We start from the raw sequence: 10,290 nt of genomic DNA on the forward strand, positions 1-10,290 counted from the left end.
TAGCTGCAAAATCTGTGGCAAAAAAAAAAATCACATTTTGAGGTGTACTTTTTATTGGACACCAGCGTGTATGTTTTCATTTGATCATTCTTTATACAGTAGCAGAGAAGGAAGGGAAAGTACCTTGAAACTGCATATTTCCACGTCATTTTAATGAGCCACATCACATTTACAACTACAACATTGATAAATATACGTGTTTTATACACACATACACACACACACACACACCACTGATCATCGAAAAAGAGAAACATTGTTTTTCTTTTCCATTCAGTGCCATTTAAATACTTCAACTGAGTCAGTGTTTAGGTACATGACATAGACTGTATGTGTAAGTACAAGCAGGGTGCAGAAGTAAATTCAGAGGGGGGGGAGGGGGGAAGATGTCAGCAGAATATGAGGAAAACAGAAAAAAAAAAAATCTTTCTTTATACAGCAAACAAGTCGTATTGCACAGTGCCAAAACCCAACTAGAATGCAAAAGTAGCCTGCAGTGTAACATTTGGTTGAGTTTTTTTGTTTTGTTTGGTTTTGTTCCTCGTTGCGCATGAACAGTTAAGATTAAACGAGGTTGGAGAACAGGAACGTGGAGCCTTTGAGCTCGTCTTGATCGGGAACTTCCAGGTTGACATCGCCGGAGACAAAGTTAAGGCCCCCCAGCGTGCCGTGTTTTTGCTTTGGCTCATTCTCGCTTTCTCCCTGCCTGGGGAAAACGGTCACCAAGTATCCGTCCGACGTATCGGGAGCTCTTTTCTGGGAATATGACCAGCGGCCGTCGTTTAAAGTGTGAGCGGCCTTCTCGGCATGGCTCAGATACAAGATGGCGTCCGCGTTCAGCGGGGTGCCGCTGAGTCGGGGGCCCCTCAGCTGACCAGTCACATCCCTGGAGGTCGAGGGCAGCTGGAGGTCCAGGTCGGACCCTCTGCTTCTGGGGATGTGGTACTTCCCGGTGAAGTCGTCAATGTTGAGGTCCGAACGTGTGAAATCCACGTAGCGGCCCAAGTCGGCGTCCAGCGAGGCCACGGACCTTCCCTCAAAGCGAGAATGAGTCAAGTCCTGGTCCAAGTCGAGCCCGGGCAGCGGCACGCCGGAGCCGCCGTGCAATGACTTCCTGAATTTGAGCGTCGAGCCGTCCACCTCCAGATCGGGAGTTCTGAGCTTGGCGTTGGGTCCTGACACACTCACATCTGGTCCGTCGAGGTCGATGGCATCCGTGTCTAAATACGGCATGGTTGGCTTCAAGTTTGGACCTCTCACGTCGGGAAAACGGAGGTCTGGACCCTGCGCCCCGCCATTCAGGTCCGTGTCATACCCTGCGGACACCTTCATCTGAGGCTTCCTGTATTTTATGTCTGAGGTGTTCCAGTCCATCGTCGGGGCTTTGAGGTCCATGTTTGGCACGCCTGCTTTCGGGGTGTCCCAAGATCCTTTGACTTTTGGCGCTCTGACATTTACTTCGGCGTTGGGTCCTTTGAGCTTGCCGTGATATTTGGGGGATTTGACGTTGGGTCCGGACAACTCCACATCCGGCACCTTCAAATGCGGCTTCCTGTATTTGCCCGACGGTCTTCCGAAATCCACGTCTGGCGCACCGATATCAAAATCTGGACCATCGATGTCTGGTCCGTTCAGGGTTGGCAGATTGACTTTGGGAAGTTTGACTCTGGGCATTTTCATTTTTGCTTTGGGTGAGCCCATGTTGATATCGGGACTGTTGACGTCGAGTCCGCCTTTGAGTTTTGGTGCTTTCAGGTTTAAGTCTGGAGTCTTGACGTCCAAGTCTGGAGCACTGAGGTCCATCTTTGGCGCCTTGAGGTCGAGTTTGGGGCTCTTCACGTCCAGCTTTGGCATATTCAAGTTTGGCTTCTTGAGTTTCCCACCAATGTCTAGATCCAAATTCGGTTTAGAACCTTTGAGGTTGACCGTGGGAGCGTTGATGTCCAGATCCGGAGCATCAAGATCGACATCCAGGTCTGGACCTTTAAGGCTCGGACGCCTCAATTTGGGTATCCTCAGCTTGCGAAACTTAAATTTAGTTTTCGGGGATCCAATGTTGATGTCTGGAGTTTTTACATCTAACTTTGGAGCTTTAAGGTCCGCGTTGGGTAAATCCAAATCTGGGCCGTCAAAGCCACCTTTTATCTTTGGAGCTTTCAGATTAAAATCTGGACCATCCAGATCTGGCAAGTCCAAATGTGGCCCTTTGAGGTCTAGTCTGGGACTTTTGAAATCAAATTTTGGCATTTTCAGATCGGGGGCGTTTATCCCACCGCGGAGATTAGGACCGCTGAGGTCCAGGTTGGGGGAGTTAAGATCCAGGTTGGGACCATCTATCTTTGGACCATCGAGGTCCAAATCTGGCATGTTCAAGTTTGGCTTTTTGAACTTTCCATCAATGTCAACTTTTGGCATCCCTAAGTCAGCGTTGGGACCTTTGAGTTTTAACGTGGGCGCGTTGGCGTTCATGTCCAGACCATCGATGTCTGCATCGAGGTCAGGACCTTTTAGGCTCGGACGATGGAATTTAGGCATCTTTAATTTGGGCTTCTTCAATTTTGCCTTTGGTGAACCCATATTGATGTCAGGGGTTTTCAGATCTAATTTTCCACCTTTAAGATCTGCATTAGGCAAGTCCCAGTCGGGGCCATTCAGGCCACCTTTTATCTTTGGAGCTTTCAGGTTGAGGTCTGGACCATGAAGATCAGGCAAATCCAAGTTTGGGCTTTTGACGTCCAGTGTGGGGGTCTTAAGATCAAGCGTAGGCATTTTCAGATCCGGTGCATTTATTCCACCGTGGAGTTTCGGACCGCTGAGGTCCAGGTTAGGAGACTTAAGGCCTAGGTCGGGACCATCGAGGTCCAAATCTGGCATGTTCAAGTTTGGCTTTTTGAACTTTCCATCAATGTCAACTTTTGGCATCCCTAAGTCAGCGTTGGGACCTTTGAGTTTTAACGCGGGTGCGTTGATGTCCATGTCCAGACCATCGACGTCAGCATCGAGGTCAGGACCTTTTAGGCTGGGCCGCTTGAATTTTGGCATCTTTAATTTGGGCTTCTTCAATTTTGCCTTTGGTGAACCCATATTGATGTCAGGAGTTTTCAGATCTAACTTGCCACCTTTAATATCTGCATTAGGCAAGTCCCAGCCTGGGCCATTCAGGCCACCTTTTATCTTTGGAGCTTTCAGGTTGAGGTCTGGACCATGAAGATCAGGCAAATCCAAGTTTGGGCTTTTGACGTCCAGTGTGGGGGTCTTAAGATCAAGCGTAGGCATTTTCAGATCCGGTGCATTTATTCCACCGTGGAGTTTCGGACCGCTGAGGTCCAGGTTAGGAGTCTTAAGGTCTAGGTCGGGACCATCCAGATCAAAATCTGGCATGTTCAAGTTTGGCTTTTTGAACTTTCCATCAATATCAACTTTTGGCATCCCCAAGTCAGCTTTGGGACCTTTGAGTTTTAACGTGGGTGCATTGGCGTCCATGTCCAGACCATCAACGTCGGCATCGAGGTCAGGACCTTTAAGGCTTGGACGCTTGAATTTTGGCATCTTCAGTTTTGGAAACTTAAATTTGGTCTTTGGTGAGCCAATGTTAATGTCCGGAGTTTTCATATCTAACTTGGGCGTTGTCAGGTCCGCTTTGGGCAAGTCCACGTCAGGGCCATGGATTCCACCTTTTAACTTGGGAGCTTTCACATTCATGTCTGGGGCATGAATATCTGGCAGATCCAAATTTGGGCCTTTGAAGTCCAGTGTGGGGGACTTGAGACCGAGCTTAGGCATCTTAAGATCTGGTGCATTTAACCCACCGTGGAGGTCCAGCTCAGGAGACTTGAGGTCTGGGTTTGGGCCAACGACATGATACATGGGCATCCCCAAGTCAGCTTTGGGACCTTTGAGTTTTAATTTGGGTGCCTTGATGTCCATGTCCAGACCATCCAAGTCCGCATCAACGGCGGGACCTTGCAGGCTTGGACGGCCAAATTTGGGAATCTTGGTTTTGGGCAAGTTTACTTTGGCATTTGGTAGGTTCAAATCTAACTTGGGAGCTTTAAGGTCTGCGTCCCAGTCGGGGCCATCAAGACCACCTTTGAACTTGGGAGCTTTCAGGTTCACGTCGGGGCCATTCAGATCGGGCATGTTCAGTTTACCTGATGGCATGTCCAAATTTGGGCTTTTGAGGTCAAGTTTGGGGCCCTTGAGACCGAGTCTGGGCATTTCCAGATCAGGTGCACCGACTCCACCTCGGAGATCTGCACCACTGATGTCCAAGTCGGGAGATCTGAGGTCTAGGTTAGGGCCATCAAGATCATAATCAGGTATCCCGAAATCAGCGCTGGGACCGCCGAGTTTGAATTTGGGTGCATCGATGTCCATGTCCAGACCATCCAAGTGTCCGTCGAGCTCAGGTCCTTTGAGGTTAGGGCGGCTAAATTTGGGCATTTTTGGAGCATCCATCTCTAAGCCAGCACCTTTGAGGTCCAAGTCAGGACCATCAAAGGCGCCTTCTATCTTTGGACTTTTCAGACTCCAGTCGGTGGTATTCAGACCTCTGATGTTTGGCTTTGAAAGACTGACATCCGGACTCGAAATGTCCATGCCAGGCAGATCCCCATCAAAGTCTGGAACCTCAACAGTTGGTAAGCCAAACTTTGGCATGGAGAACTTGGGCGCTTTGTACTTTCCGGGGGGCACTTTGGAGCGAACCGCTGGGATTGGCGCAGTGACCCCCTGCAGGTGAAGATTTGGCGCGGTGAAATCCCCTCTGATCCCAGAAGCTTTGACGTCAAAGTCACCCGAGGGGCCGTCCACATCTAACGTGGACCCCCGAAGACCCGATCGGGCACTCCGACCATCCAGATCAAACCGGGGCGCATTTAATCGAGACGATGGTCCGGCCAGATGCATAGTCGGTGACATGTCATAACCGTCCACATCAAATTCCGCATCGCCGTGAGAGAGGCGGTACGTTCGGAACCTCCCGTCAGTGCCTCTGAGGGCCATCGCGGCGTCCACATCATCTCCATTGTCATAAATTCCAGACACGAGTCCAGCTTGCGCCCGACCGCCATTGTTCAGCTGCTGCGGCACCTGAACCCGTCTGCCGGCTTTCACCTGGCCCACGCCCAGAGGCGGGAGGTTCAGGTTGGCCCCCTGTGCAAATGCTCCCGACGCGTAGGCGGCGCGACCGGTCTCCGAGCCGGCGCTGAAACGCCGGACGAGCGCGGTGGGGCTCAGGCGTCCAAAGTCCACCCCCAGGCGAGGCAAGTCCGAGTCTCGCTTGGTCTTGCGTCTGGCGGCGTGAGGCAGCGTCTGCACAAAGTCCCTCGGGTTCTCGCCATCGGGCGAGTCCTTCCGCATGAAGCGCTTGATTTTGGCGTTGTAGAGCTTGCTGTAAGAATCGCGCAGCATCTGAGAACAAACAGACAAAAAAGTGTGGCGTGACGACATCGGCGGTCCGCGGGGCGCTAGTCCAAGTGGCGACTTTTACCATTTCAGGACTGACGGCCAACTGATCCAGGTTCCCCGTGCTCTTGCTCATGTTGTTCCTGGTGAGCACTTGGATTCTGTCATCGTACGGCTCCATCAGCTTCAGGACCCCCATCACCTCCTCTTTGCTCAGTTGGTCGAACTTGATGGTGGCGCCAACCACTTCGTCCCCTGAGGAACGCAAACGGACACCGGTGGGGCGGGTCGGAGTGTTGCAAAAACAACATTTTTTGCTCACGCTGCTCAGTGAATCCGGTTCAGGGGCAGAATTTTCCAAATAGCATCTGGAGACTTTTTGTGAGGGTCTGCTCATTCACGACCCGACTGTCGGGTGAATTTTTGGGTTTCCGTTCGCGAGCAATATTTTCTCAACGCGGCTGCAAAAAATGTGTTTGGATTGTGGGCGAGCGCTTCCGATTGGACGCTAAACGAGAAGGACGGCGTTTTCGAACCTTCCCTCAGCTTTTGATTAGCTCCATCCACGTCGTCGTCGATGTTGGCAATGACCAAGGCTCCCCGCTCGGATCGCTCCAACGTCAGGGCGTCGGTGAGTCTGCGCCTACTGGACATAGCGGCCTGGGGGGGGGGAAGTGTGGGAGGGGCTTGTCAATCGCAAGCAGTTCAGATGGACTCTTTGACTCGGGACTGTTTGTTACCATTGGTCGTCACGGGTGTCGTGTCTCACTGTGACGAATGAACCTGTGGGACAGGAGGAAAAAAAAAAAAAAAAAAAAAAAATCCGCAGTCAGTGTGCTAAAGCCAATCCGGATTTGCTTTGATTTTTGTTGAGTTTTTTGATGTTCAAAAACATTTTGGTGACAAAAGAAAAAAAAAAGAAAAAATTCCTTCGGCGGCAACGTACGAGCCCCGTTTTCAAAGTTTGGGACCGTGTCTTTTTTTTTTTTTCTGGAATTTTTCTTGCACGCGTTAGGAGTCACGTGTCCACCGGATTTTTTTTTTTTAACTTTCCCAGAGGTACGACTCGGGGAAATGTCGTCAAAAGCGGCTCCTGTTCAATTTCACGCACGGAAACGGGATCCGGGCTGTTTTTTTTTTTTTTTTTTGCAAACTTCCCAGGCGACACGACTGAAGGAATTTTTCTCCAAAGCCTCTTCAATTTTGGCTGCCTGGGACTTTTTTTGGTGGGCCCTCTTAGGACAGACATTTCCGTCCAATTTGGTGCCGATTGGTCAAAATGGCGTTGGGGCAATTTTTTTTTTCTCTCTTTGTGGTGGCGCTACCAAGTGTGTTCTTGGGGCTTGGTGGGAGGGGGGGGTGAAGACCCCCCCCCCCCCCCCCCCCCCCCCACACACACACACCACCACCACCACCAAATCTCAACATTTTCATTCCAAATTGGTGGGTTTTCGACCATGATGAAAAATAGCCCCGGAAAAAAAAAAACAAAAAACAAAACAAAGTCATTCCGTCACCATGAAAAAGAATTCCAAAGTGAATGGCTGACTTTGTGCGTGCATGTGTGTGTGAGAACAAGTGAGCTGGTTTGCGCCCGTCGGCCCACGTGGGAAGGTCGGCCAGCGGCAGGAATGCGCGGCGGAGCGTCAGCGAGGAAAAACGAGTTTATCGGGAGGGAGCGCGGCGATGTTTTGGGGCGTTTCCCCCCCCCCGCCGGAGCCATGTAGAGTTTCGTCATTTTGAAATCGGCGCTCAAGTATGCCCGCAATGCGCCGCGCCGAGATGAAAGAACACGCCTTGCGGTGGGAAAAAAAAAGTTCTTCTCCACGGCGTCCAGCTTTGGAGCGCTCGCGTCCGCGCCAAATGCGCGCGCGGGTGGAAACGCGAGGCTCGGCCGGAGCGGCTGCGAAAATGAAAAAAGGGGGAAAGGAGCGACGAGTTGCAAAGGGGATGCCCTGCCTTGGTTCCCAGGGGGCCAGGAGAAAAAAAAAAAAGGACAAAAGGAGCGAGACGGCGCCCGCCGCCCACTCCAACTTGAGCCCAGACCTCCCAAACGCAACACAACTCGCAAAAGTCACTTGCGAAGCGCGGCTGCTCGATTGAGTGAGAAACGCTTTTGTTTGCCAAAACGTCTTCAATAATGAGCTATTGCACTTTTTTTTTTTTTTCCATTTCCACTCTCAGTTTTTTTTTTTCTCGCCATGTATTGGCGTCTAACTTCGCCAACTAAAACATGAGAATGTAAAGCAACAGATCACCATTTGGGTTGCTGTTGGGTTCTGTTTGCTGCGAAATCACTTTTTCTTTCATTTTCACAAGGTATGGGCAAGTATCGGATGTGCCGATGTACATCGACCATCATTGTTTTTTTTTTTTTTTTTTTTGGGGGGGGGGGGGGGGGCCAAATGTTAGGTATCAAAAGTACCAATGGTATTTATTGGTTAACGGTGACCACTCGAGAATAGAGTACAGCGATCCCTCGTTATTTCACGTTTCGTTTATCAACGGCTTCGGTGCAAGTCGCGGATTTTTTTTTTTTTCAAACATATTCATAACAAAATAATAACAATAACATTTAAGTTTGCAAATTTACCAGCTTCACCCCCTGGTACCTCCAACCATTGATGACTACGAAATTGACTTCTACATGCATGGAGACCATAGAAATATTTTTTTTATACTCATACACATGTACATGTACCTATACGGGGGAGCGGGTCGGGGGGGGGGGGTCGCTACTTCACGGATTTTCGTTTATCGCGGGTGGTTTCGGTCCCCCCATTCACCGTGATAAACGAGGGATTACTGTACTCGCACAAAAAAAAAAACTTTCCAAAACAAAGCAGAAAAAGTGTGAGCGAACATCCCCAAATGTTCGCACGTTCCTCAATCTGGCCGGCAGGAAATCAAAACATGACGACACGCTCAATCTGGGACCTGGTCCCAGCGTGATCCCTTTTTTTGGGGGGGGGGGGCGCAAACAAAGCGGTCGGCCGTTGCATTCCGCGCAGGTTGGAAAAGTGGCCGCACCGAGTCGGACTCTTTTTTCTTTGCAGCTTCTCTCACTCGACGGGGTGATCGGCGCACGCGCAAATTCGCTCGGCGGCGCAAAAGTGCAACACAACAACAACCTCCGCGACGGCAACACAAACACCCGGCCGGGACGTCCTTTGCCGGAACGCGGCAACAAAATCGCAACTGACCTGACGCACCACCATCGGCGTGCGTGCGCTGGAATCCGTCCGTCGGTCCGTCCGTCCGTCTTTCCGTGTGTGTGTGCGTGCGCGCGCGCGCGCGTCCGAGCAGGAATGCGGGCGGGCGGCGGCGGCGTGGAACAGGTGGACCACATGAGCGCCTGAAAGCTGACAAACGGGTTACACCCGCGTCGAACGGGCCACGCCCCTCAAACACGCGCGTGAATAAGACACGCCCCTTCAGGTGAGCGAGGTGACAAGGGGGACGCACGTACACACCACGTGTGTGATTCTTTGCGTGCGAATACGTCTGACGACACGTGACGTTTGTCGTGTGCGCGTTCGCGCGCGTGCGCGCGCCTTGTGTGTGCGCGTTTCTGTCTGCGGTGCATTCGGGCGTCAAGGTGTCGTGTACATTCAGTCGTTGCGTGCGTGTCTATGGGACAAGTCATCTGGTTTAGGGTGTGCGTGTATTTCTCATCTGTGGATATGGCGCGCATTTGTGCGTGTGTAAGAAAGGGCCACACCCCGGCGGATGTTAATTGCGGGCGTTGACGGTGAGTCAGCGCAATGGCGCGTGCGAGATGCACGCGACGGCTTATGTAAGTCGGCGCGGAAATGTCGCGCGAGCGGCGGCGGCGGCAAGGCGAGCAAGACTTGAAGCCGCACGCATGGTGGGCGCGAGACGGGATATTTTGGGAGACTTTTGCTTTTGTGCGGAGTCGTCAAACTTGGCCGCCGCCGCGCCGCGCGCGCGTCATGAGCAAAACCGGAATGGCGTTGAAATTGGGTGCAACTCCGCATCAATCTTCAGAGGAACTCTTATTGAAATGTTTGTCAAGTGGCAAAGTCCTCCCCAGCAAAATGGTGGACTTCTCGGGTCATATTTGGGCGGGGCCTATTTTTGGTTGCTCTCCTCGTGATGGGCCTGCCTTGTCAAATTTCAGGTTGTTCAGTCACGCTGGCTTCTGGGTCGCATTTTTTTTTTTGGGCAACATGACATAGAAGTGGTTCACTCCAAAGTGGAATTGCAAAGCATTTCAGCCTTTTTTTTTTTTTTTTGGTGGGTCTCCTCATGATAGGATTTGCCTGCCAAATTTCAGGTTGCTCAGTCACACCAGGGGGGGGGGGGCCTCTGGAGCTGAATTTCCAAGTGAAACGCACACAAAAAGAGTTGACTTTGCACACGACTTGATCGCACGACACAACATGTCGTCCGTCGTGTGTGCCCAAGAACAAGTTTGTCTTCCAACGTGATTTTTTTTTTTTTTTTAATCCAAACACGTAAAAATAAGTCAAACTCTTCACATCGTCACGAAAACATAAACTACAAGTGTCACAAAACGAGGGCGTTGCAACAAAGTAAGGGTCACTCGGTGATAAGATATTGATTTTTTTTGGGGGGGGGGGGTTCTAACTGTGACTTTTTTTTTGTGGCGCCATTGCAGAGATGGGAGAATTTAACCACACGAGTGCTCGCTCGCAAAGCTTTGAATGGGTCGGCACTTGAATTCACAAAACACCGCAGCTCTGCTTACCTTTTGAGTGTTTCTCGCAGCGCGGGTGCGGGTGCGGCAGCGAGACTTGAAAATGATCGACAACCAAAATAGCGTCGCCTTTCAAAGGCCTTCGAGCGAAAAGCTCGACGCGAGTCAAGATTTCCTTTTCCCGGAAGAAAGGACGGCCCGCC

The 10,290-nt window shown here is 51.1% G+C and overlaps 1 protein-coding gene across 1 annotated transcript in view; it reads right to left on the bottom strand.

Moving 5' to 3' along the window:
* Positions 1-8,875, bottom strand: part of LOC109512616 (neuroblast differentiation-associated protein AHNAK) — an 18,291-nt gene extending 9,416 nt beyond the window's left edge. The window contains exons 1-6 of the mRNA XM_019864485.1: positions 8,610-8,875; positions 6,147-6,189; positions 5,943-6,066; positions 5,492-5,661; positions 571-5,412; positions 124-130 (exon numbers count right to left, since the gene is read on the bottom strand). Coding sequence (XP_019720044.1) covers positions 124-130; positions 571-5,412; positions 5,492-5,661; positions 5,943-6,066; positions 6,147-6,149 — 5,146 coding nt within the window. The 5' untranslated portion in view covers positions 6,150-6,189; positions 8,610-8,875. The remainder of the gene's footprint in view (positions 1-123; positions 131-570; positions 5,413-5,491; positions 5,662-5,942; positions 6,067-6,146; positions 6,190-8,609) is intronic.
* Positions 8,876-10,290: the final 1,415 nt, after the last annotated feature.

Source organism: Hippocampus comes, unplaced genomic scaffold (genome assembly GCF_001891065.2).
Source record: "Hippocampus comes isolate QL1 unplaced genomic scaffold, H_comes_QL1_v1.1 scaffold371, whole genome shotgun sequence".
Classification (NCBI taxonomy): Eukaryota; Metazoa; Chordata; class Actinopteri; order Syngnathiformes; family Syngnathidae; genus Hippocampus; species Hippocampus comes.